Source organism: Lepus europaeus, chromosome 11 (genome assembly GCF_033115175.1).
Source record: "Lepus europaeus isolate LE1 chromosome 11, mLepTim1.pri, whole genome shotgun sequence".
NCBI lineage: Eukaryota > Metazoa > Chordata > Mammalia > Lagomorpha > Leporidae > Lepus > Lepus europaeus.
Genome location: NC_084837.1, coordinates 84,803,091 through 84,830,495, shown reverse-complemented (window position 1 = coordinate 84,830,495; position 27,405 = coordinate 84,803,091). Strand labels below are relative to the sequence as shown.

The window sequence follows — 27,405 nt, the reverse complement described above, 5'->3', positions numbered from 1 at the left end:
GGAAAGGGCCTTTCCTGCTTCGCTGTAACTTCAACCAAAATGAGGCTGTCCTTAGTGTTTCTGAGCACGTCACAAGCAGAATGGCGCCTTCTCCTGGACTCGCGCATGTGGTTTTAAGAAACCCTTGTGAGGGAAGGTAGGTCAAGTCACACAATCTCAAGTTCACAAAGTAAAAACATACAAATGACAGGACAACCACATTTAGAAAATGTCCTACAATGTGCATTTTATTTCGTATCATTATACAATGTTTACATACAGTTATAACTCTTAAGAAAATGCTTTTCCTTTACCAATTGTATGTAGTGCCTAAATCTTTCACTCTAACATGGAGAACAGCAGAGTGGGAATCCACATGGAATGCTACCTAGAGAGTGGTCACGGGAGCAATGCAAGTGTGCCGATCAGAAGGGAATGGAAGTCTTGGGAGAGCAGTGCGGCTCACAGACCCTTGGCTTTTTTGAGTTCAGGTTTATGGGGTCCACAGTCTCACTCGGTAGTAAAACTCAAGGCAAAATAAATTAGTGTTGGACAGAATTCTAAATTGTACAATGTTGAACAAAAGACAGCAGGGGCGTCTTTTGTCTCAAGTAGCACCGGTGCACACCTGATCGAGTTTCCAACATCGGTCTCCTGCTGACTGTGTCGTTGGCACTGGGGGGCGGGATCGCCCTGCTCTAGTGAGGAGTCCCCTGCTGACTAGGCCTACTGTGGCACTAAACTCTACGAAGTGTGGCAACGCCGACCCGGGACATGGCATGTTCAAACCCTTACTGCCCTGCCAGGGCTCCCCTTTCTGTGTGTGTTGTCCCCACCCCCCGACCCGGCTGATATTTTGCAGGCGTCTCTGTGACAGTGGTGAAAGTAAATAAAAATGCAGGTAAGGAGTTTCATGGTAAAGCAGGTGTTTCAAAACAAAACTGAACAAAACAGAACAACAGAAACGAACGGAAAGAATGTGGCCGCGGCTAGGGAGGTTTCACATGTTGTTTAACTCCAGTAAAGTTTGATCCAGCATCTGATGCATACTAAGGTTTTCTTCTTTGGCATGAGCCACTTTCTCTGTGGTGGGATTAGAAAATTCAGTCATGAATAGCTGTGCTTTGGGCACCATGGAGCTTCAGGCGAGTATCAATCACACACACAGGCTGAGACGATTAGAACTAGGCATGCTTGTAAGACATTACTCACTTCCAGACAGGGACCTACGGAGGGGGAGGGCGCCTCCGACCCAGAGGCACCACAGGCACGGTGGATTCTCAGAGCGGACAGGTGCACCCTCACCAACAATCCATGCCAAGAATAAAACATACGTGGTGTCTGGTGAGGGTGCACTGACCGTGTGCCGTGGGAACAGGGAGAGGCAAAAACCAAACTCAGCTTGCGGCACAGCTACACACACGGGGGAAATTAATGACAGCAGAGTTACAGGCAGTTAAAGGTCTGGAGTCGTGCTGGGGCACAAGCTCACAGAAAACAACGATGGCATCCATAGGTTTTCTGATGACTTCTGCAGTAATTTATTTCTGATGCTTGTAAGAAAATGACCGACACATTTCATGCATACTTCATTAGGACATTCTCAGTATTTTTATAGTGCTCTATTTATTAGCAGGACACGCTCCCCAACACCACCATTAGACTGGATAAAGCATACCTTTCACATAACCAGCTCCTGACATGAGCTCCTGTTTTCAAAAGCTATTTTTCAAAAGCTACATTAAATATTTCAAACATGACACCAGATATGAGGGAGTTACGAACACGAATATGCAATATATAAAATTACATATTTGTAATAGATGTATATATACTTAAAAGCAGGACTCACAATTGTGGAAAACAGAAAACATTTTTTTGGTCCTCATTACATATTGGTTCAAACAGAGGACCAGCTATTGTATGCAGCTGGGTTGACTGTTAAAGATATTCACCCATATATGTAACATATGTGTTTTATCACAAAAGCCGTGTGGAGATTAGGGAGAACTTAATCACTCCAGATAAATACAGGAAAACGCAGGCAAGGTCGGCTTTCTGGCCGATTCCTTTAATTTGCATTTCTGCAGAAAGCAACTGTTTTTCAACCCAATTCGTGGAAAGTAGGGCTTAAGAGTTCCTGCACGTGGGTTGCATTCCTAGAATGCAACCCGTGTGTTTTCACCCTGAGGGTTCTAATCCTCATTCAGGGCCAGCTTTAGTTCATTAGTTAGGCGGCGGTTTTGCTCAAGTTGCTGGTAGAGTTGATCTGTACAGGTCAGCAAGCAGTTAGCAGAAAAGAGGCAGAAGGAAGAGAGGTTAGCCAGACATGGGAAAGGCAGTTAACAGAGAACACAGAGGTACCTCCAGCAGACGGCGACTGGTCGCATTCTGAGCTGCTCACCCCAACCCCACGGTTGTCTGTCCTGGGCCCCGGCACGGTTCGGGGGGATAAAAGGCCTGACTCACTCAAGGGCAGAATATCTCTCTGGCCTGGGGGTGGGGGAGCCACAGGACTCGGGGAGGAGGGAGAGTGGATGTTCCTCACTGAATCCACACCTGTGAGCTGAGCCAAGAGCAGTTTCTGGCCACGCTCAGGAACTGAGGCCCAGCTGCAGGCTGGCCCAGCTCGGCACGCTCTTTGTGAGGGCTCAGGGCAGACCCTTGGTGAAACCTCCACCTGCCTCTTTCAGACCCTTTCCTGTCTGCTCACAGGGTGGACTCTACCCCACCCCACCTTGGACCAAGGGAGGCTTCTGCCGCATTCACATTTTCTGAAATGTAAACCGAGTTCCCTGTGCCTCCCAGTCACCAGGAGCCTGGGCACACATCCTGAATTCCCATCCAACTTCCAGAGTGTGTGTTCCCTTTTCACAGAGCAAAGAACAAACAGGGCTCTGTTCAGGAATTAGCTGCTTACTTCTTGAAGAGGGGGGCATTCCTGCCGGGTGCTCAAGCATCTACAGGCAGACTAGCATGACAGAAATGTTGCACACGGACGTGCCATCTGGTAGCCACGGGCGTGGCGCCCGCCAGAGAAAGCTCGGACATGCGGCGAGTGTTCAGAATGATGGACCGTGAAATTCTACTGCATCATCTTAAAAAAAGCTATCAACCCTACCCTGGGAGAAACGTGCCACCTGCAGCCCCCCAGGTCTGTTGGGAGACTGAGCAGTTGTGGTGCTAACTTCCTCTCTCAGGTGGTGGGCAATGGGTAAGATGCTATGCTCGTGTTTTCCAGCATGGGGTATCTGCTGCCTCGTTCTGTTTGCTCAGCTACATTTTCTGAATATTCCAAATCCTGCTCAATGGCACTTCCTCCAGGCAGTGCCCCCCCCCCCCCCGCCCCCCACCTCACCAGACTTCTCTCCCTTCTGGGCTCTGAGTGCAGATCTGGAGGGGTTGACTTGCTTCCCTCATCTGTCTACCCCACAAGATGGCCAGCCCCTCGAGGCCAAAGAACAGTTCCGGCTCAATGCTTTACCACACCCCCTAGGGCCTTCCAGGATTTCGCATGTGGAGGTTGCACAAAGTAAATCCCATGACTGTGTTCATCCCATTTCACGGGCAACTGCTGCCAGGGGCAGGCAGGACGTCTCAGCTGGCTGAGGCCCAGCTACAGTGGCAGAAGTCTGGAGGAAGTCTAGAGAATACAGAGGGCCAAAGTGGCTTCAGCGTACACAACAGAGGTCCCTAACAGATCTCCTCTGAGCCTGCTCCACTTCAGCTGCCAGGGACCCGGTGTGCCTAGGTGGTCAAGGGCAGGGACCTGACATGTCCCTGTGCTTGCAAGGGTTTCTCCTCTTGCTCTGTGCAGATTCCTAGATGTCTACGGCCTCTGGCGCCCAGACTGAGCAATGCTTATGGTTTGGTCCAACCACAGCTCTTGCAGCAGCCGCCACTAGGCACTGGCACTCTGGGCCAGAGCCCTGGGCTCCAAGCACTTCCTTGTAAACTCGGGTTGCTGTTTATCTTCTGAGTGCACACACCTTCTCAGGCTACTCCAGACCTGCCTCCCCAGCCCTCCTGTACAGGGACCTTGGGGAAAGTGTCCAAGTGCCTGGAAGGGTTTCCCCAAGCCAGCTGTGCCTGCAGAACTGACTGCACATCGGCTCAGCAGGACGATCAGACTCATTGTGTTTCAGGCAGGCAGCAGGATTTTTCAGACAAGGGTACATTTCCACTGCTCTGAATTTAAAAAAGAACAAACTGAGACTCAAGGTCAGAAGCAGGCCCCAGGAGCCTTGGGGGAGGGCAGAGAGATCAACCAAGAAATCACACAAGTCTTCACACTCAAGTCACTGTCCAGATTCCACAGTTTAAACAAGCTACTGCACTACAGTCTTTGTAGAGTGATGGCCACTATTTTCAGAGTTGGTCTAAGCTCTTAGTAGTAGTATCAGCCCTTTTGGGCTAACACAGACTGTACACAGATGATCACCCATGCTCATAAGTACAGCCAGCCTGTCATGCATGGGTGAAGAAAAACTAAAGTCTACATCATTTTAAAGTTCCAATTTGTACTGTTTTTAAAAAAATCACTTAATTGTTGATTGTAAAGTGAAATGCTGATGCCAAAATACAACACACAACTGTATTCTGAACAATTTCTACCAATTACTTTTGTGGACAAAAAAAAAAAAATCAACTTTAATGGCTCTACTATAAGTGTATCTACTAATGAAAAACAGCCAGTAAATACCAAGATTACATATGTGCGACCCCTCTTCAAGAATGTGTGTGTGAAGATGTATGCAGAGTACAAAGACAAATCTCGATCTCAGTAGTATTTAGAAAACCTAAGAATGTCATTTTCCTGATCAAGAGGAAGGTGGCCAAGCAATAGAAATGTTTTGAAAAAGCTTCAACTCTTCTATTGTGCTATGAGGACGAACAACACCGCTCACCACTTTTTGATTCCAAGATCATTCTCACCTTTCCCCGGAGTGCTGGGGGGTGGCTGTGTAGCCCTTCATGGAGGGCCTGCCACTGGTTAGCCACACCCCCCCCCACCCCCACCCAGGCCATCTAGGTGGCAACACGGAGGGTGGCCAACCCCACCAGCATAAGCTCTGGCACAGACAGCACTGCTTGAGTCCGATCTTCTGCCTCCCAGAAAGTGCTGTCCCTGTGTGGAGGGTCTCAACCACACTGCCTATCAGAACCATCACAGTGCCCGAGAAACCCACAGGTGCCAGGATCCATTCTCATGTATGGAAACCGAAACTCAGAGAGGGATGCGAGAATGGGGTTTTGCTTTCTTTTTTTTAAAAGTCCCGTATGTCTACTGCTTCAGAAATCTTGACCTTGACATCAAATGTACAGAATGAAAAAAAAAAAAAAAAAAAAAAAAGGCAAGCAAAAATTAACCTTCATATGCGTGAAGCAGATTTGTGGTTTTATTTCAGTGTTGAAATGAAAATGTCAATAAATAGGAAGTAAAAGGAAGAGCAAACAGGAACAGCTTACACAGTGTTTATTTTACACTGAAACGAAGAGCTTCTGTACAATAGAAAGCACAGTGTGTGCCTGGGCCTAGGGCAGGTGCTAAAGAAAGACCCAGGGGCAGCTGGAGGACAGACGAGCGCAGAGCTCAGAGACTTGGGACACCCAGCTTGCCGCAGGAGTCTCAGGAGAAGTGAAGCAAAGAAACTTATCTGCGTGAAGACAAAAGGTGGGAGAAAAAGAAAAGAGTGGCACAATGGAAACAAGGACAACTCAATCACAACGTGAGAGCAGCACTTGACACACAGGCAAGCAGCAGACATGCAACCCCGCTGCCAGCTGCACCCTCGGGAGGATGGGAGGACTGGGGGACGCCCCAGCTCTGCCTGCCTACCTCTGCCCACCCCAAACCCTCTCAGGGCAAGGGTTCCTCTTAAGAAGACCCATGAACAGAATTTTAAAATAAGCTAAACTCGCCTTTGAGAATATTTAATTATACTAGCTGCTAAGACTCCCCCGCACAATCAGTTTTAGCACTGAGAAACATCTCTGAGACAGATGCTTGGATCCACCCCCATCTACCAGTAGGGGAAGAGACGATGGAACGTTCTCACTTCCATGCTCACGGTCACGTGTCTCAGGGCCTTTTTCTTTTTTCTATTTTAGGGTGTGGAGATTCTATAACCTCTAAGGCAGCAGGCACATGTTACACTCTTCAAGCCACTACTTTTCTGCGAGGGGAAAAGCAAACAGCATTTCCAGCTTCCACGGCATCAGTGTGGTAGTAGCATCAGGATCCTCTGTGGAACAGAGGTTCTACAGAGGCAGCATAACTTCATGTTTACATCTGATTAGTGAGGCATGATCAGTTACGCATGCGCAAGGCTCTGCTCCTGGGAACAAGACTGCCTACCCCACTCTCACTGCTCACAGAGCCACAACCCGGGCCCCTGACTCCCGCATGCAGATTGTGCCACTGTGCTTTATGGCTCTGATTTAAAGGTTGTGGCAAATGTTACTGTAGGGATTTCAATCCCTTTTATGTAAATATAGAAAATTAGAGTCTTGGTTACTTAACAAAGAGTTTACTTTGCTCTACAATTCTTAAAAATGAGGGAGAGAGGCCCTTTTCTATCACTATTCTTTGGGCTGGACTGGATCATACTAATTTCCCTTTTGTCGGATCATCAGTATCTTGACATTTTAGGATTTATTTGTATTTACATTTCTTTTATGAAAAGAAATATTGTATTTCGTTGAACCTTAGGAAACTAACTTTTGACACTTTGAGTTTCCTGCACAACTACATTGTCTTCCAGTTTTACTAGTTTATTAAAAGGACAGCGTTCAAGGTTATTTGTTCCTTGGGAGGAGCAATCTACTTTAGCATTTACAAAATAAAGGAGAAGGGTTTGTGTAGACAGACTTGGTCTATTTGGCCTTTATATTAGTAGAATGTGAGAACCAAACAAGGACTGTCCTAGATTATGCAAGAGTGAACAGGAGGGTGCAGAGACCGAGCTCACGGGGTAAGGAAGCAGCAGCAGTGAGTTTATCACATAAGCATGGGGGCATGGAGGCGAGCAGGCAGGGTGCATGAACATTTACATGGAAGTCATATCGTTGAGAGCGTGGTCCAGCTCCTCGCTGATGGCTTTGTACTTCAGTTTCTGAGCGTACAGCTCGTCTATGACCAGGAAGTGGGAGGCAGAGGTGCAAGGACATGGAGAGTGACAAGAGATGGAGGGTGAGCGAGGGCGGCGTAGGAGCCATCCCCCACACAGCAGCAAGAAAAGGGCAATGCATGGGGGGGTTGGTGCCGCGGCAGGTGGCCAACGCAGGAGGCGTGCATTTGGTTTTTAAATAATTCGGAACAAAAACAAAGAGAACAAAACCCATTAGAAAATAAAACCAAAAGACTCCATATGAAAATCATAACAAATATGATGGGTACATCAGCAAAGTATGCTCAACCTTAAACAAAACCAAAGACTGGCTCCTGGGTGGCAAACGGAAAGTGTCTCTTTCACAGAGCTCTATTTTAACCTCACCAGAGTAGTTAGCCACCTGCAGCTGTAAACAATGGAAAAAATACCCCAGGGCAATGTTTTGGAAGGAGGATTAGTGATTACAGCCTGTAACCCTTATCTGGCGCCACCTTCAAACCACGGACTTCCTGGCTAAGCTGGACCACTGGGACGTGGATTTCTTAGTGCCATTTCCAGGAAGGCTGTGGTCTCCCTGTGTGCGCTGCCTGACAGCGGTCCTGGAGGCTTGCGAAGCAAGAAGAGCCAGCACCTGAGGTTCTGTGTGGTACAGGCCACAGCCTTTGTTGCACTTGGGAAGGCTGGCAACCACCTGTCATCCCCTCTTGTCCTCAAAACTGCTATTGTCCGCAGCAACCTGCAGGTTCCTCCCCAACCCCTTCTGCCAGTGACGGAGATGATTTCCCCCCTGCTTCACAGCGAGCCGCCTACAAGTCTCAGAGTTCAAAATTCAGGATTCCCGTTGAGATACGCAGGGTGTTACCAAAATAAAACCTACAAATGCTCGAGTATAATTTCCAACTACAAAACCTTGCTGAGTTTCTCCTCTCATTCAGTATTAAAACTATTTTGCTAAGACAATGAATGACTTCAAAGAAATAACCTAAACCCTTACAGTGAATTCACACTTGGAAAATGATGGGTTGTGTCTTAAAAAATCAAATTGACATCATTCTGATAATTAGGAGCTATCATTAAAGATACAAAATATATTAGAGTCACTCTCACAAGCTCCTCACTCAAAATGAAAAATAAGTCTGCCCCACACCTGACGAGTGTGAGGCGAAGCTGGTGGCATCTGCCACTGCAGAGGGGGACGTGCCCAGTCTGGTGGCTGACCAGTCACCTCACGAGCAGCGCACGCAGGTCTGAGAGTCGAAGAGCCACAGGTGAAAACCCCAGAGGACAGAGAGGGAGAATGTGCAAGAGCAAAGGAGTATATCAAGGGGATGCACTTGGACTGGAAAACTGTTTTGTCAGGTCAGTATTGAATGGTAAGGATTAAGTTGAAAACACTGTTTCAGATCTTACCTTCTAAGTCATCAATGCTTTTCTCCAACTTAGTTACCGACCTCTCTGCAAACTCAGCCCGAGTCTCAGCCTGTAATAATTTAATTTATTTTGGTCAGTGAAGGGAGATTTTACATTTCCAGCAGCTACAAATACGGGCACAATGAGGGGATGGCCTTCAAGGGCCTCGGCCATACAGTGGGTCTGAAGCTGCCTGCCACTGTGAGAGGCAGGACCCAGCACTGCATATGAACTCTAAGAATGCCTTGAAATGTTCCTGATTTGCGTCATCGTAACTTTAAAAAACTCCCTACCAGCTCCACAAGAATGCAGTTGGCTTCACCCAAAACTCTATTATAATATTACCTCCTTCAGCTTGTCAGAAAGCACCTTGATCTCTTCTTCATACTTGTCTTCCTTCTGCGAGTACTGTAATTAAAAAGAGCATTCCAGATGTCAGGCTGTGGCTCACTACCCGATGCCTTCGCGTACAGGGGACATGCCAGCCCAGCCAACAGATGTTACGGGTCTCTCGGGAGGTAACGGAACCTCCGCTATCAAATGGCATGCTACAATACATCCTCTGCGCTCCTGCCTATTGCTTTACATGGGATAAGACCAAGATAACCTATCCGCTGGCACTTGGTTTAAATTAAATGGACGACTCACACACCCCATGTGAAATGTATTCTCTACTAAAAATCAAAAGGATGCTGTTAGCAGTAAGCATCAGGGAATCGCCGCAGAAAACGCTGTCATTATTACTAACACGCCTACTGTGCGGTAGTGTTCGCGAGCAGGGCCTCGGGGAGAGAAAGCGCGCCTCTGGCCAGAGAGGCCCGTTCCCCCGCGGCGTGCTCCTGGCCTACCTTCTCAGCCTGAGCCTCCAGTGACTTCAAGTTGTTCGTCACAGTTTTCAATTCTTCTTCAAGCTCGGCACATTTGCTAACGTTTTCGTTCAGAGGCAGAAAGGGTGGGAGCCAAGCCCAAGGAAGGAGGAGAGAAAAAGGAGAGGGATGGGAAAACATGAAAACTGAGTCCCAGAGCTGACGGGCCGCCTTCAAGTAGCCAAACCATCCGGTGCCAAAGCGCTCGGTGCAGCCGCGGACATTGCCCTCTGACCTCACAGCAGTGCAAAGGCAGGGTGGCAAAATCCAATGAGCGGCTAGTGTGATCATTTGGCTTTTTTTTTTTTGGCTGCCCCAAGGAGCATTTATGAAGGGAAACACAAAAGGAGCATAAAGGACCAAGAGAAAGCACTTAAAGCGAGATATAAACAGCAGAGGGCTGAGTGAAGGTGCAGTCGTTACACCCAACAAACCAGTGTGCACTGGAAGCTGAAAGACGTCTGGGTTGCAGTTAAACCTAAAAACCATACGTGAGCCATCAGTACCTTATCCTCTGCAGCCATTAATGCTTTCAAGGTCTGATCCATTATTCTTAATTGTTCTTCCAGCTGTCGAACTTGGCTGTTAGTGGACACAGGAAATGCACAAGGCCATTCACAAAATCAGTGTGCAGGTAAGGCATGCAGTGCCACACGCATTCATACACAGACACCCCACACGAGTCCTCCGTGTTCTGTATCATGGCTCATCCACATCCGGTGAGCGCAGGAGGAGCCCGGAGCCGAGACAGGTCAATGTGCAGCTGCCAGAAGTCATGCTGTTTAGTCACCGCTCTGCAGCACCCCACCGCGGCCTCCTGCTGCCGGTCCCGCTTACCCTTCTGAGAGCTCGGCCCGCTCCTCTGCACGTTCCAGGTCGCTCTCAATGATGACCAGCTTGCGGGCCACCTGCAGCAGGACAAACACAGCACGCACACGCCATGGGGCTTGGGGTTCAGATCATGTCCACCCTAGGGTTCTTGTCTACAGATAAGATGGTCCTCCTTGCGGCAGGCTCAGGGGAAGACTCTCCAATAGGAATGCCTGGAGAGAGGGCACTAGAGGCCCTTGCTCAAAACGACCCAGCAGGGTCAGCTACCACAGGGTCTCCATGATGTGAAGCCTCAGTCTGCCTAATGACATAGCAGCCAGCCCCAAGCATCGAAGGAGGGAGAAATATGAAATTCACGATCTCAGAAATAGCAGTAAGATGAGTGTGATGCATTTTATACTGGAGGCTGCCAAGAAAGAACTGAAAATATCCCCAAGTGCTCCATCAATTTAGTGTTCTGGATGTCAGCTCTCTTTCTGTGGGAGTTAAGAAAGTGGGAGAAGATAACGTGAGGCGAGCTGGTGAGACAACCCACAAAGCCTAATCTGTGCTCAGAGCAGGAAAGGAGAGAAGGGATCCTTTGAAGCAGCTTAACATCAGCGGGCCCAGTCAGACCTGGAGATACTATCAGCATCCCCCTTCAGGAGAGCCATGCTGGGACACCGTAAGGAAAAAGGAAAATCTTGGTGGTCATGTTGGCTGTTACCATGGGGACATGACCAGGCGCAGGTTCACGTGTGACCCAATGCCGACAACAGAGCTCTACCACCTTAGGGGAGAGAGGCTTCCGTCAATCTACTGCGCAAGCATGTGGCCCCTGGTCTCTAAGCTGCCCCAACTGGACGTGTCAGGTCACTCAGACCCTCCCTTCCTAACCAGCCCACCTCTCGCTTTCCTTGCTGGAGATTTTGTGTACTGGTCTTTGGGTGGGAAAGGTGAGGGGAGTTGAGGTTCTTCCCAGTGCTCCTGGTCGGCTTCATAATCAAGCCGGGATCCCCTAGCAGGATCAAAGGAAGAACCATTTCTAGATAAAGGAATTGTGTTTCTCAAGACCACCCATTTCTGCCGTCACTCAGCAATCAAGGCGGGCCACCGCCGGGAGCCCAGGTGCTTCGGGCCTGAGGATCTGACCTCTTCATACTTGCGGTCGGCATCTTCAGCAATGTGCTTGGCCTCTTTCAGTTGGATCTCCTGAATTTCCATTTTTTCCTCATCCTTTTGGGCTCGGCTTTCAATGACTTTCATGCCTCTGAAAAGAAAGGCAAGCAGGGAAAGCCAGCATTTAGCACAGATTCTCCCCGTTCACATTGCACGGCTGTGGTCTGCGCAGCCCAAAATAGAGCACAGAGCTACTTTTCTTTCCTGAGCCACGAAGCAAGACTTTCCAGAACTAATGGAAGAAAAGACACACATAGCCCTCTGTTCACTGTAAGTGAATTTGGGTACTAGTGAAACTGTCCAGGCATCTAACAGTAAATGAAAGGTACCATATGTCAGGATCTTGTTCCAGCCTGGGAGGCACGGAAACAGGAAGAGGCAACATGCCCTCCCAATTAAATGTATAATGGGGTTTTGTCCTTTTCCTGTAGGAAGCCTCAGCCTGAAAACAGATCAAAGCTGGAACAAAAGTAATCTTCAGGCACTTCTCTCTGTAAAACAGATTCCAACCCCACCAACCACAGATGAAGACATTAGACTGGCTCACGTGAAACTGCTGCTATTTGACCATTTCAGACCTGTAAGGGTAGCAATTCATATGGTTCCACTGAAAGCTTTCTGAGAAACATGTTTTGACCATAACACCCCTTTCCTGCTAAGGGTCTTAAGAGACAGAGCTGACACCGTCTTGGAAGCTTTGTGTGTGCGAGGCTCCTACTGCATGTTTCAGAAAGTATTAAATGACCTCTGATACATCACAGCTTTATGGAATAACAAGTCAGGTTAAAATGGGATTCATTTACAAAAAAGAAAAAAAAAAAAACTCAATAGGCTGTAAGATAAGCAAACCAGTATTTTTTGAGGCAGTACTACAATATACTTGAGGAGACCTGGGCTCTAACCTTGGCTCAGGCACAAATATGCTGTGAGCCTCTGGGCAAGGCCAAGTCAGTCTCTGAGCTCTTGTGTTCTCGTCTGTAAAGTCAGGGTAATGGAAGAAAAGATCTTGAAGTTTCTTTCACTCCAAAGTTTAACATTACCAGACTGCCCGTAGTGTTCACAGATAAGCCTATTATTCAGCCACTAACTTACTGTTACGTGGACACTGGAAGAGATCACCAGCCAACCTAAAGAATTCCCCAACTCTTGGTTAGTGAAGAAGTAGTAAACAATGGGGAATAATGAACTGGAAACTCCAGGATAAAAGGATATTCTTAGCTCAAGTCTAAAAATACCTTTTATACATGGTGGCAGAAGCACAGGCTCACTTCACAGGTGGAGAAATGGTCAAGATGACAGACAGCACCGACCTGCACCTGCAGCGTTTGGATCCCCACACTACCACTGCATCCCGCAAGCGGCAGGATGTTCTCTCTTCTCATGGAGTCTCTCCATGCAATACACAGTCATATTACCTCTAAGAGCAGAGCACAGGAGAAAGTGCTTGCTGGAAGGCACAAAGTGTGCTGATCCATGAGAGCCATGGTTCTCCTTTACACCTGTACAGGTGAACGTTGGAGGGAGAAGTCAGGCAGAGCCAGGTTACTGTGGAGGTGGGCTCAGAAACGGCGAGTTTCTGCCTGTGTTTGGTGTGCACACACATGTCTTGTAGATATTTGTTTTAGCTGTGCTTTTTCTTCTACTTATTTGTTAGGTTATTTGATACCTCACAGTCTGCAGTCCCTTTATCTAGCCCTCTTTGGTATATTTTAAAATAAAGTTAAATATATTTTAAAACCTCATAGTGCTTTGAGCTCATTACAGAATAAAGAACCAACACGTATCCAGGGACCCGTCTACCTCCTTGGCTGGGTGGTGAGCTCTGTGATGGCAGGAATGAGATTGCTGTCTTCTTTGTAAGCTGGGGGCTGACAACAGTGCTTTGCACCTAGCGGAGGTTCCACTAACATCAAATGAACACAACCAAATACACCTGGGATCAGCAGAGGCGAGGACCCTGCCAAGGGACCGTAGCACCTCTAAACCTCAGAAGTCAGCAGCCCTGCGGCTCACCCCACGGCGAGAAAGGCTGTGCTAACAAGGCTGGATGCGGCGTCCTCACCTCTCACTCTCGTCTGCTGCCTTCTCGGCCTCCTCCAGCTTCTGCAAGGCTGTTGCGAGACGCTCCTGGGCGCGATCCAGCTCCTCCTCAACCAGCTGGATGCGTCTGTTCAGAGACGCTACATCGGCTTCAGCCTAGGCAGAGCGAAAGGCACTTAAGAGGTGGGGAGAAAGTGAGGGCGGTGCCTTCAGGAAGTGGCTGGGACTGAAAAACTTGCAGACGGGAAGTCTGGGCCTTGTGGTGAGCTCCCTGTAAGTGCCTGACAGGGCCTGGCCAGCCCTGGGATTCTTGGATGTGTTGCTGATGTCTACGGTGGGCATCCATATTTGGGTAAATACAGATCCATCCACATGGCTCTCATCACACGTGAACCAGCAGCCAACACTCCCTCATGTGGTCCTCTCTTGCTTAGATGCCAATGCCTTCATTTTACTTGGCTGTTTAAAGAGAACCCCCTCACAGCCACTTCATGCCTCACTGGGCTGGGGGCAGAAGCAAGAAGATTCACCCAGGCTCAGCCGTTCAGAAGACAACAGCAGTACAGTGGAATCACAGTCAGGAGTCTCACTCGACTCTCCTGTCTCCCAGTCACTTTCTCAAAGGAGCCTTAGAATGGAACTAAAATTCACTGGTGTTAAAAAAACACACCATCTGAAGACCTTAATGATACAGTAATTCCTCCTCTCCACCACCCCTTTCTAAGAAAACTATCAAACTCCTAAGGAGAAAGCAACAGACACTGTCACTTGGTATCTATCTCTGAAGTAAAATGTTTCTTGAGAGGCCAGTGCCCTGGCTCACTTCGTTGATCCTCCGCCTGCGGCACTGGCACCGGGTTCTAATCCCGGTTGCCCCTCTTCCAGTCCAGCTCTCTGCTGTGGCCCAGGAAGGCAGTGGAGGATGGCCCAGGTGCTTGGGCCCTGCACCTGCATGGTAGACCAGGAGGAAGCACCTGGCTTCTGGCTTTAGATTGGCACAGCGCGCCTGCCGTAGTGGCCATTTGGAGGTGAACCAACGGAAGGAAGACCTTTCTCTCTCTGTCAAATAAATTTAAAAAAAAAAGGTTTTTAAAAAAAATGTTTCTTGGGGATGCAATGGTTGTCTGCTGCCCTAAGTGTTTGTTACTATGAACCTCCGCACACCTGCAGGACTGAGGATCCACTTTATCCCTGCCAGTCACAGACCCTGCAGGAAGATGAAGTTGCTCACCAGGAGCATTTCCTCATCCTCACCCACTATGAGTGCATGCTACCAAGTGAGGGGGCTCTCGTACTTTCTAAAAATTACAGTATATACCTAAGGACTGATGCTAGTTCTCTCTATTGGAAGGTACTTCAGAAGTTCACAGGAATTAATAAGTAATGGAATTAAAAGTTTATTTTGGGGGGCCAGTGTCATGGCACAGCAGGTTAAGCCGCCGCCTGCAGTGCCTATGTCACATATTGGTGCCAGTTCAAATTCTGGCTGCTCCACTTCCAACCCAGCTTCCTGCTTATGTGCCTAGGAAAGCAGTGGAAGGTGGCCCCAGTACTTGGGCCCCTACACTCCCACAGGAGACCTGGAAGAAGAAGCTTCTGGCTTCTGGCTTTAGACTGGCCCAATTCTGGAAGTTGGAGACATTTAGGGAGTAAGCCAGAGGATGGAAGATCTCTGTGTCTCCCTCTCTAACTCTGCCTATCAAATAAATAAATAAATACATTTTTTAAAAAGTGTTTTTCATGAACCTTTTAAACTACTCTCATACATCCCTGTCTTCTTGACTGAACTGTAAGCTGCTAACATCCAGCATCCAGGTTCTCTGCACTGAGTGGGCTCCATGCCTGATTAATGAGTGAAACCAATCTAATTTAAATTAGATTAAATTAGCTCACAGACTCACAATATACAGAATCTGAAATGCACATGTAGTTACAAGAGAGGATGCAGTCACAGTCCTGAACCAAAGGCATATAAACACTCAGCTCTCCGGTCATCTAGATTTGTAAGAGTTTCATCTGGGGAAGAGAGGTAAGTCATCTCCAACCACAGTGAAGGGCTCTATAAAGACAGTTAAATATAGTTTTATCTCAATAAAAATTACTGTGTAGTAATTGACTGATGGAGAATGAGAAATGAACCCAGGGAGGAGCACCAACAACCTCACTGGCCAGCAAAGTCAGTCATCACCAATGTGCAACTAGGAGCTGGCCCAGCCAGGAAGGACCGACGTGGCTTCTTTTTGCTTTCTTTGCAGAAGGGTGGAAGGTGGCAAAGATAACTTTTTGAAGTACAGGGAATTGCTTTTTTAAAAAAATTGTTTTTACTGGGTATACTTCTGAGTTAGGTTAGGTTTCTTCACTTTTCTGTAGTTCTCATCCAGTAAAATGCAACTCCTTTTATGAACAGGGAAAGATACAAACAACCCTAAAGGTGGAGACAAAAATGAAGAGCAAAATAAAGGAGCAAACAAACCAAAACCCAGCAGAAAATCCCACAACAAAACCTCTTAAGGGTACCTGGGCCATACATTCTTTTTTTTTTTTTTTTGGTCCTTTCTTCCCTCGCTCTTATTTCTAATACAGAGGTAAATATCCTAGTAGAGACGTTGTGGCCTATCAGGAATGGCAACAAGACTTTAAAACCCTACTATGTTCTTAGCTCCCTGCTCTGCTTCAGATCTGGGCCCTAACCCTGCAGGCTCTGCACTCGCACTCGGGGAACGACTGGGGAACAGCTGAGTCTGTGTCCTCAGCGTCCCACATAGCTGAGGCACCAGAGAGGAAGGAGACAGCACCCTGTGTTCATTCCTGCCTCGGACCTCGAAGGTTCCCCCAGTTAATCTGTATCTTCCCTCTTCATGCTCCCCAACCCCCTGTTCTTTCCCATGGCTCCTGGCTCTGTGTTAGGCAGAATGCTGTTTTGTAAACATCACTCATGCTCTTCCCCCAGGAGCGTTTTGTAGAAACTCAACTTCTGTGACCTGAGGGGTTAGGTCCCATAGGAGCACCAGCCCACAGGGGCTCCTACGGAGCACCCAGTGGCTGGAAATGGAGGCTTCCCTGCAGGAGCCCCTGTGGGAACACACAGGTGGGATGGGCGTGCAGAGTCCCGCAGGTGGCTGGCCCTTCTTGAGGAGCAGCTGTTAGTCTGCAGGATGGGGCCTTCCCTGCTCAGCTGGGAGGCTCCCAGAACAGGGCCCAGGTCAGAAGTTCCCGGGCTGGGTGTCAGGACCACTTAGGGGATGTGTCCAGGTCTCCTCCCTGGAGATTCTGGCTCAGGAGGTCAGAGGGGAGGGTGGGAATCCACACTATAAATAAGCAATTCCCTTCTCCCCACCACCCAAAGAAGCTGGTAAGTTCTGAGGGAGGGGGCTGTTCGGCTGGCGCTTAGCTATAGAGGACGAGGGATGGATCTTTGACCCCAAGGGCTTTGGTATGCTGGGGAGACACAGCCATCAGCGAGAGGACTCAAGTCTAAGCCTCCTGGCCCCACGGGCTGCCCATCACTCTCCTCCTGGTTGCTTACATCCTCACAGGAGCCTGGAACCGGCAGCTCTCCCCTGGATTCTCTCTGGACTTCAGAGGAGGTTTTCTACCACTGCTCTAACCCCAGCTCCCTGAGAAAGGCCTGCAGGGACACAGCCCAGCCAGGACTGGAGATCACTCACTGCAATGAGCATCATCACTTCAGGAGTCATCTCAATCAGCTTCAAAAACGGCAGGGTGGGGGCAGCTCCCTGCTAATGCACCTGGGAAAGCAGCGGAAGGTGACCCACGTCCTCGATCCCTGCACCCACGTGGGAGACCCAGAGGAAGCTCCTGGTTCTGGCTTCAGATGGGCTCAGCTCTGGCCATTGTGGCCATTTGGGGAGTAAACCAATGGATGGAAGACCTCTCTCTCTCTCTTCTATGTAACTCTTTCAAATAAATAAAAATAAATCTTAAAAAAAAAAAAAAAAAACAGCAGGGCACAAAATGGGAAACTCCACCAAGTAACATTAGTGGGTAATATATAGGTCAGGGAAACACGGGGACAAGCCTACTGCCCCAAGGTTTCAGAGCGACAGGCAGAGGCGCTTGCAGGCTGCAGCCAGGATGTGAGCATAGCAAATGTGGTGCCTTCCTCTTTACACAGCTTCCCCTGGGGAAACTCTGCACTCAGACAGCCCTTCAGTGCCTGCAGTAACTGGTCTACCCAAAGTTTTGTTCAAGATATGGCTCATTTAATGATTTCATCAAGGCCACTTCTTTCTGTCCTGTACCCTCATTTATTACGCTCTAGTTTCAAAAAGGCCACACATCTCTCACTAGCTTTTATTTCTGGTATGTTCTTTCCAAGTTCTGCTATTTCCTTAGACATTTTCTAAGGCTCTTTTCATCACAGCACCTGTGGACAAGCACACAGCCCATGATAGTCTGCTATTTCAAGCAGAGAGAAATAACAAGGCGATTGGGGAGGGTCAGGAACCCAGAAACGAACGGTCTGAAGGCATGCAAATTGCCCTTAGTGTACTGCCTCAGCTCTCTCTTGCAGCCAAGCCCTTCAGCTTGGGATGCCAGTTTCTTTCGTTGCCAAAGTGCTATTGTGTCTAACATGAAACGAGCTACTGGGAAATGACACCCCTGTATCGCTGTACTGCTACCGATGCCTTCCTGCAGATCTGTGTGAGACCACCGCCCCGCGTTCTTGTGAGGTGCATATGTTGCAGGTGCTCCCCAACCCCCACAGGTGGTGGCTACCTACACAGAAATCCAGTCATGCCCACCTCAATACTGCAAAGGTATTATTCCAAATCAGATCTGAAAAAAGAAACCCACACTTTTACAAGGCCCAGATTCTCACAAAATCCAGATGCTTTAGCTAATACAAAAAACAAAACAAAACAAAACAAAAAAAACCCTTCACCTAAAAAAAAAAAAAGTACTCCAGTTAAGGCTAGTAAGACAAAATGATGGTATGGGAATAATATTAAAGCCTGAAAATTAATCCTCTGGAATACATTTTCAAAGTTCTGCCTGAGCCAAAGTGAAACACTGGATGGTCAAAGGTCACATTTCTTTGGTTCATCCAAACCGTAGTTATACAGAGAAAAAGGTTCACTCAACTTGCTGTGTGAGGCCAAGTGGCTACAGCCAAGCTAACTTCTGCCCTTATATGGTAAGGAAAGGGGAAAAAAACACTGATGACATTAAGGGCACTCCCATGGATAACAGATAAACACAACCTCCTCTATCTGTGCCAAAGCCTATAATTTATGAGACATGCCTGTATAATGAGGGAGAGCAGACCTGAAGGAGGCAGTTGCCTTGCCTGCATAAGAAAGCGGAAACCCAGAGTACAGCACACATTCCACTCACAGCCACCCTGGGAGTGCCAACAGCTCTGTTTCCTGCTCCCAGGAACACTGACCCATTCTAACTAAAGAGGGAAAGGGCTGGGACTTTTTGAAAACTAGTTCTTTCCCATGATTTACTAAAGTTGCCAATTACAAACCTACTAGCTGCAATGGAAGGCTCTTGTTTGCTGCCACTGCCAAAAAGGAGGAAAGAGACTGGCTCTCCCTTGTTATTTTAAAAGAAAAAAAATAATGACGAAAAACAAATAGAACACTTGTGGGTCATACGACCTAGAGTCACCCACTACACCAGCAAAGTAGCCTCCTTCCAACGGTCTGAAGGGCCCACACACCTGGAAAATGCAGAGGAGGAGGAGCCAAGCGAAGGCTCCTTTTTCCAAGGTAAGTGCTGGTTTAACCAGGCCGGCGAACACCTGCCTGTCTGAACGTGGAGTATCTGAATTTATAGCAACTATCCAAATCTTTTTCGCAGCGGCTCTTGGCTTTGTCACTGAGCCTTTATATTTATTGTCAAGACAAACTGTTACTGCTAGCTGGACTCAAACCCAAGCCATGTCTAACAGCTACCTAAATCAGCTATGTTTAAATCCCAGTTGGGAAGAGCTCACAACCTGAAATTCTCTCTTCAATGGTCTGACCCAGTCCTCAGGTTCTGGGTCTGATTACTGAGACAGCCCGTTTTCAAAAAATATCTGAAACCACGACATAAAGCCTTGAAAAGAAAAAAAAAAAAAAAAAAAAGGCACTGTTTTTAGCTGACACAGAAGCAGTACTACAATAAACACGGTGCACCAGAAGAGCAATATAAACGTAACACACGCCCTCCATAAGGCTTGTCTTCAGCGTCACAGTCTTAGGCCAGGGGTCAGCACAAGGCTCTCCTCCCGGGCCACACTTTCCCTTTCTTTACTGGGTGAGGTGGGGTCTGCCTCCTGCCCTGAATACCGCTTCAACCCACCAAATATTCCTTCCAGCCTGCCCACTTCTGCTCTCCCCGTTCCAGAAAAAATACCCAACTGTTGGCTAAGAGCATACACTGAGTGTCTGATGATACAGTGAAGCGAGCAGACCACACTCCTGCAGGCCACGCCTGCTAGGTGCAGAGCTGCAGGTGGAAGCCCACGGGCTGATGTCAGCGGAGTGCAGCTTCAGCCACAGCTGGCGGTCCACAGCACCAGCTCTCTTGTGCCAAGCACCACCGTCATTTCTTTCCAGGGAGGTGCTATTATCACCCAGGTTGCACACTCAGGGAACCCAGGCCCTGGGAAGGTAGGCCACCTGCCCATAGCCAGTGACCTGTGGGACCAGAATTCAAATCCTGGCAGTCTGGGTCCAGAGTCCTAACACTTGCTCCTCACCTTCCATTGGTTCTCACGGTTCAAGGTCAGCTGCTGGCCAGAGCGGGAGCTGCCACTGATTAATCACCCAGCGCCTTGCCCTCCGAAGCAAACACTGCCGATCATCTTCTGCCTATTGATTTCTCATTCCTGGCTGCATTTTATCTCCCACGTCCTCTGAGGAGGACCCGTTTGCTTCTCTGTACTTTACGAAAAACAGGTCTTGAAGGTTGGCCACCAGCCACCCGGCCGTGATCCACAGTTAACCAGGAGGATTCACTCAGGACAGCCCCGGGTACTCAGCACAGCTGGACACGTATCAGCGAGCACCGTGAAACCCCCAGGCGTTTGAGTATCCTGATTTAAAGCCACACACTCGCACTGAGAGCCGCCACCAGATACCTAAACCACCCGTCTGCGGGATGCCTGAGCTTTGGAAGAAAGGAAGCCAGGTAGCGGCCTTCGGCCAGGGGCTGGGGGAGCCGCAGCAGCCCACACCCCAGAGCTGCCGGCATTCAGCGACAAAGGAGCATCTATCCTTGCGGCTGGGGTCACAGGGTGCGTCCTACGCAAGCCAGCTCCTCCGTCGGAACCGGCCGCTGCCAGCACGCCGGGCCGACCCGGGAGAGAGGCCTCGGGCAGCGCCGGGGGCCACGCCGAGCATCCCCGGGCCCGGGCCGGCCTCTTCCGGAAGACAGGGGTTTCCCACCCTCAGGGTGAGGAATGCCGGCGGCGCACACCCCCAGGCCCCTTCCTGCTTCCAGAACCTTCTCAACACCTCCCCCGTGGGAGGCTTTACTTCAGACCGGCGCGACGGAAAGGAAGGGCCGAGAACGGGCAGGGCCGCTCCCCAGCACCCGCGCCAGCCGGCCCAGGTGCGCCAGGTGCGCCTCAGGGACGCGGGTCGCCGGGCTGGCCGAGGGCCCCGCGGTGACGGGTGGGCTCCTTACGGTCTCCCTCAGCTTCCTCTCGTAGTCCAGCTCGCGCTGCAGGCTGCCCGCGCGCTCCTCGGCGGCGTCCGCCTGCTCCTGCAGGCTCCGGATCTTCCGCCGCACCGCCTCCAGCGAGCTGCTCCCCGCCATGGCGCGGGGCGGCGGCCGGGCTGCGGGTGCGAGAGAAGCCGGGGGCCGCGCTCCGGCAGCCGAGCGCCGGTCCGCCCCGCCCAGGCCGTTCTGCGCGACGGCGGCGCCCCCTGTGGCCCAGGCACAGCCCGGAAGTCTCGGCTTCCCCCCGCGGCGGCGGCGGCGGCGGCGGCGGCGAACCGCGGGCGGGCGGGCGGGGGGCGGAGCGCGCGCCGCCGACCCCGGGGAGTAGCAGCCCGCCCGAGGCACTGCGCATGCTCGCGGCCGCCGCGGCACCTGGCGGGCTGGGCTGCCGCGGCTCGAGGCGAGGCCTCGGGGCTGGGACGCCCCACACCCCAGCCGGCGCCGTGGCCACCCCGCGTGGCCGAGCCGCCTGCTCAGGGCGACGGCGCCTCCTGCTGGCCGCGGCTGGACTGCGCTCCCTCAGGAACCTACAGTGCTCAGCGGTCACCCCAGTTTGGAGCGCAGGCCTCCTGCATTTAAAATCCTGCCGGCTCCCTCACGGGTTCCCTCGTTGGCTGTGTAATTCGGGGCCAGTAACTTGGCTTCAGCTATAAAAATGGGGGTTACTGCCAGCACGTTCCCCAGAGGGCTGCGGCGAGTTAGTATGAGTTAGTACACAGCGCTCAGCGCACGCAGTGAGGGGCTCCAAGTAACACAAACTCGGGCACTGTCGTGAGGGGTGGGTCTCGCTTGCTTTTCCACAAGAACTGTCGTCTCCGGGGTCCTGCCTAGGAATCCGACTAGGATCTCCTGGAATCTGACCGGTTCCGGGGTGCTGCCTAGGAATCCGACTAGGATCTCCTGGAACCTGACCGGTTCCGGGGTGCTGCCTAGGAATCCGACTAGGATCTCCTGGAATCTGACCGGTTCCGGGGTCCTGCCTAGGAATCCGACTAGGATCTCCTGGAATCTGACCGGTTCCGGGGTGCTGCCTAGGAATCCGACTAGGATCTCCTGGAACCTGACCAGTTCCGGGGTGCTGCCTAGGAATCCGACTAGGATCTCCTGGAATCTGACCGGTTCCGGGGTGCTGCCTAGGAATCCGACTAGGATCTCCTGGAATCTGACCGGTTCCGGGGTCCTGCCTAGGAATCCGACTAGGATCTCCTGGAATCTGACCGGTTCCGGGGTGCTGCCTAGGAATCCGACTAGGATCTCCTGGAATCTGATCGGTTCCGGGACACTGTTTGGCCGTGTCTCCCTCCCCGCTACCCCGCGCCCCCGGACAGCGCCCGGGTTCAATCCCCGGGTCCTACTCCAGCTTCCTGCGGAAGGCGGACCCTGGGGGCCAGCAGGGGTGATTCAAGTAACTGGGTCCCTGCACCTTCTTAAAATTTGACGGGAGAAAAGGGGGGGGGGGCTTCTTCCTTTATTTGCAGTCAAATGCTCTACCACTGAGCTACAACCCGGCCACAAAAAAAGGGGCTTCCTTTAAAAGGCACCCCAAGATAGGCCCCAGAATCCTGAGAGCGCTTCCGGCCACAGCTGTGAGACAACCATCACGGACGGGAGCTCCGCCTTTGCAGTCTCCCCGCTTTCCCCCGCGCCTTTGTCACAGAAGAGCTTCAGAGTTAGTGCCTGAAGCGTTAACATACGGGAATAACGAGAAATAAAGCAGAAGGAAAACACGCTAGCAGCGCTCCGCTCCTCGCCGGGAGCCCCCTGGAGGAAGCTCCTTTGGCTCTCCTGTCTCACTTTCTCCGCCCCAGCTGAGACACACCAACCACTGGCCTGTAGGGGGCGCCTCACCCCTTTGTCTGGTCAGGCCCGGGCTGCCAGGTGACAGCTCCCCTAAGCACAGACTGAGGGGTGGAGGGTGGAGGGCGCATCTGGGAATATTCGGGAACAGCACAGAAACTTCTAGACATTTGCAACTGCTCCAAGCAGCCAGCAAGTGACTTAATGTCCGGCTGCTCAAACACCTGGGGATGAGTTTCAGGTGAGTACATTTCCAAGCTGATGTCATTCCCGAAGCGTTTAGGAAGATTGTTTTCAGCCTTGGCTGCAGGTCGGTATGGCCCAGGTGGTTAGAAATACCAATGCCGATGCCCAGGTAGCAAAATGGGGAAGGGACTGGGGCCAGCGAAAATGCAGCTCTCCCCTTCCGCCCAGCCTCACTCAGGTGGTAAAACAGTACAAGATTCACAGGCGGCACCCCTCAGTGACTCCCTTCCTGCTAGGAAGAGCCCACTTCTGAAAATGACCTGTACAGTGTGTGTGTAAGTTAGTAGAAAAGATGTCTCTAGTGCTACTCATTGCGAATTATAAAAACAGTTTATACTGATGACTAAAGACTGAAATGCCTTGGTCGGCGCCGTGGCTCAACAGGCTAATCCTCCGCCTTGTGGCACCAGCACAACGGGTTCTAGTCCCGGTCGGGGCGCCGGATTCTGTCCCGGTTGCCCCTCTTCCAGGCCAGCTCTCTGCTATGGCCCGGGAAGGCAGTGGAGGATGGCCTAAGTGCTTGGGCCCTGCACCCGCATTGGAGACCAGGCTCCTGGCTTCGGATCAGCACAATGGGCCGGCCACAGCAAAAAGGAAGACCTTTCTCTTTGTCTCTCTCTCACTATCCACTCTGCCTGTCAAAAAAAAAAAGACTGAAATGCCAGGGCCGGCGCTGTGGTGCAGCGGGTTAAGGCCCTGGCCTGCAGTGCCAGCATCCCATATGGGTGCCAGTTCTAGTCCTGGCTGCTCCACTTCCAATCCAGCTCTCTGCTGTGGTCTGGGAAAGCAGTAGAGGATGGCCTGGGTGCTTGGGCCCTTGCACTTACATGGGAGACCCGGAAGAAGCTCCTGGCTCTTGACTTCAGATTGGCCCAGCTCTGGCCATTGCGGCCATCTGGGGAGTGAACCAGCAGATGGAAGACCTTTCTCTCTCTCTGGCTCTACTGCTCTGTGTAACTCTCTTTCAAATAAATAAAATAAATCTTAAAAAAAAAAGACTGAAATGTCTGAATTCCCAAAATAGCACGATTCCACCTCAAGACTCTGACTTCTCTTCCACCTCCTGTTTTCTGTGTTGTCCTCCTGAGTCTGCACTGTTTTTACCAGTTCCGCCATCACTCTCAATATAGCATTTCTTCCCAAAATTGTCAACATCCCTTTAAGCTCCCAACAGCCTAAAGGGTCTTAAAGGGGAAAGTGTTCAATACTCTATCAAAACCAAGTATTCCATATTTAGGGACAGTTTTCCAGGGGCAAAAAAAAATATAAAATAAAACAGATCCCCGGACTCCCTCCCCTGCTGGCCCCGCCCCACAGCTGACTTTAAATAGCTTCTTTTCTATTTTTTGCCCCACCCCATTCCAAGGCTCCTTTGAACAAGACTTTTCAATAAAGATAGCACTACATGGTTATAATAATTATTATCTCTTCCCCCTTAAGAGTTGTAGTAGTTTTCCCCCTCCTTCTCTTGCCCTGTGTGTTAGTGGGCTATTTTCAAATTCTTGGCATTCTTTTCCTTATAAGGAATATCTCTCCTGGAACTATCAGGGGCTCTTTTGAAAAAACTAAAAGAAATCTGCTGGAGAATTGGGGGAGACCCGCATCCCTCCTGCAGCCATATACGGAGCAGACATCTGATCTGGATTAGGCAAAGCAGCCGCACACTTATTTGTGTCTTTTAGCTCTTTTTCTAAAGCCAGGTAGCTAAGAACATCTTAGCTACATCAGTACTTCCCCAAACACCTCTTCTGTTAGCCTTGATTTTCACTGAAAGTGTCTGTTTGTCAGATTCTAATCATCCCGTGTCTGGATGTCTCATTTACAAAGCACACCCAGAGATACAGGTCAAACCCTTCTTGCTATAAAAAGTCTTTCCTGATTTCAGAACTGACACTCTTCAGTAATTTGCATTTTATTCATCTACCAAAAAATTCTGCAGGGGCCCTTGGTGGTTCAACTTCCGGCCCTTGCTTCCCCTGGAGTTCTTACATTCTTGGAATTGTTACCAACTTCCCAAAGAATTCTTTTCTAATTGGGCCTCTAGGCTTAATTGGCTTCCAGAACAGAATCCAACGGGCGTGAAAAGAAGTGGCTCCGTTGGAAATCTCGTGCTTGGTTTGGCTTTCCAAGGCGGAAGAGGCCAGCTCTTTAGTTCCAAAGATTCAAAGGGCAATGGACAGAGTGCTAGTGGAGCTTAGCCCTGTGTGCATCACCCCTGAAACTATGTGGTGCCTGTCATCCTGTTGACAGGTGGGGGTGGGGCAAACAGGAGGGGCAGGGGGCAGCTAGCTCACCATACCATATAAAGCACTGAGCTATATTTAACTCCTAGCTCACTTTCTGGATCTGGTGCCCTGGGACTGCACACTCAAGCAAGTATCACCTTCCCAAGCAGACCTTATGGGCTGGACTAAGATTTCCTTAGGAGCAAGGAAGGCTCAGCGTATCCCTGTGTGCCCATGGGAAGCTCACCACTGTGTCATTTCTTCAATTAAGCGACCAGGCCCTTTGTACCTTAACTATACTCACCATCACACACACACACACACACACCAGAACTTACACTCACTGAAGATGGCAAAAAGGAAATAAAGGAGACTAGGCATTCTCTGCGTGCACAAACCTTGGTGATGACACCTCAGGAGGTTTTCTGCCACCACGGAGTCAAGGTTCACCTCCAGACACCACTTTCGGGTGCTCTATTCTCCCAGCTTCTCACCCACCCACCTCTACTTCCAGGAGGATGAAGAAGAGGAGAAACAGAGAGAGAAACGGGTGAAATATCATGTGTGCAGCAGCAGCAGCAGCAGCCGAAGGGGCATCCAGTGTTCTGGGCCATGGTGCGGCTACGTGCATGTGTTCAGCACAAGGAGGCAACCCTTCTCCATTGCTTTCAGGCCCCTATGGTGACCCCCAGAGTAGCCGCTGGGGCGCGCGAGGTGAGGGAGGCGGTGTGAGCGTGCACTTACGTCGGTGGCCTTTTTCTCTGCCAGCTCCAGCTTCTCCTGGGCATCTTTGAGAGCCTCAGAGTATTTGTCCAGTTCATCTTCAGTGCCCTTGAGTTTCTTTTGTAGCGACACCAGCTCATCTTCCAGCTGGGAGTTGGCCGCGGGGTATGGGGAGGGGGTGGTGGTGCAGCAGGCAGCGTGATCCCGCAGGGGCGGGGTGTGGGTGCACAGAACCAGGACAGGGACAGCGGGAGCGCGAGAGGGAAGGACAGGGAGGGAGAGAGAGAGAGAGAGAAGAGAGACAGTTAGCCAGTCGTGCTGGGCGCCGCGCCGCGCGCCCGGGTACCTTGGCGGCGGCTTCGTCGGCGGCCAGGAGGCTGTCCTCCGCCTTGTGTAGCTCCTCCAGCACCCGGTCCCGCTCGTCCTCCGACACCCGCAGCAGCTTCTCCTTGGCCGAGATGTCCTCCTCCAGCTAGGGGTGGGGGGCGGCGGCGGGCGCGGGCGGGCGGCCGGCACGGACCGGGTGTTAGACACACACAACACAGGGGCACGCGTTGGCTGGGGGCTCCTCCGGCTAGGGGCGCCGCGGAGCTGGGGTTCCAGGGGGCCCAGCTGAAGCCAATGCGGGGCAGAGCCCGCGCCTCCCCTCCCCATCTCCCAGGACGGGGCTTTGGCCACGGTCTCAGCCTTGTCAGGTCCCCAACCCCGGGGGCGCAAAGCAGCGCCCCGGTGTGCCCTTGGGTGCTTTCTGACGCTTAGGAAACAATTCCAGGACTCCCTTCTTCCGCCCCAGAGTCTCCGCCCGAGTTTGAGGCTCGGTTCTCCGCGGTCGGAAGGTCAAAGACCTCGACGCCCTCCCTTAAAACGCCCCCCACCCACCGCCCGCCTAGAGTGACACCCGGTCCCGGGACTCAAGTGCCTTCAGGACTCGAACAGACTTCGGGGGCTGCGGGAACGCGAGCTGGGACTCCGGCGTCCCCGGACGGGACGGAAAAGTGAGACTAAGACCCAGGCTGGTGCGTGCCCTTCCCCTCCCAGGCGCGCGCCCCGGCCGCCTCGGCTGGGGGCCGGGATCGCGGGGCCGACGGAGCGCGGGCGCTGGGCGCTCGCAGGGCCGGGGAGGTGCAGACCTGCTTGCTCCTGTCTTCCGCCGCCTTCTTATCGGCCTCGGCCTGCTCCGCTCGATCCAAGGCATTCTCCTTGTCGAGCTTCAGCATCTGCATCTTCTTCTTGATGGCGTCCATGGTGGCGGCGGCGAGGGGCCCTGAGGCTGCGGCGGGAGCGGAGGGAAGAGGCGAGCGCGCTGGGGCTGCCGAGCCGGAGTGCGAGCGCGAAGCC

At 51.1% G+C, this 27,405-nt stretch overlaps 1 protein-coding gene across 26 annotated transcripts; it reads right to left on the bottom strand.

The window, feature by feature from the left end:
* Positions 1-200: 200 nt before the first annotated feature.
* Positions 201-27,405, bottom strand: TPM1 (tropomyosin 1). 26 transcript variants are annotated; one of them, XM_062206067.1, is made up of 10 exons: positions 27,198-27,403; positions 26,414-26,539; positions 26,089-26,214; positions 13,419-13,552; positions 11,330-11,447; positions 10,205-10,275; positions 9,350-9,425; positions 8,847-8,909; positions 8,502-8,571; positions 201-1,062 (listed from the first exon to the last, which is right to left on the bottom strand). In XM_062206067.1, exons 1-10 carry the CDS (start codon positions 27,309-27,311, stop codon positions 980-982), a joined length of 981 nt encoding a protein of 326 aa, XP_062062051.1. In that variant the 5' UTR covers positions 27,312-27,403; the 3' UTR covers positions 201-979. The 26 variants fall into 26 exon arrangements, with proteins under 26 accessions (XP_062062051.1, XP_062062044.1, XP_062062040.1 ...); XM_062206058.1 differs by lacking the exons at positions 201-1,062; positions 9,350-9,425; positions 26,414-26,539 and adding exons at positions 5,439-5,636; positions 7,033-7,111; positions 9,874-9,949; XM_062206055.1 differs by lacking the exons at positions 201-1,062; positions 26,414-26,539 and adding exons at positions 5,439-5,636; positions 7,033-7,111.

Bases quoted from the DNA above. Each gene is read 5' to 3' on its own strand.
- TPM1 (XM_062206068.1), bottom strand. From the start codon at position 27,311: ATGGACGCCATCAAGAAGAAGATGCAGATGCTGAAGCTCGACAAGGAG. The intron at 8,572-8,846 runs GTAATATTATAA...AAATTATTACAG, and splicing joins TTTCTGACAAGCTGAAGGAG to GCTGAGACTCGGGCTGAGTT. The intron at 7,112-8,501 runs GTAAGATCTGAA...TCCTGGTCATAG, and splicing joins AAGCATTGATGACTTAGAAG to ACGAGCTGTACGCTCAGAAA.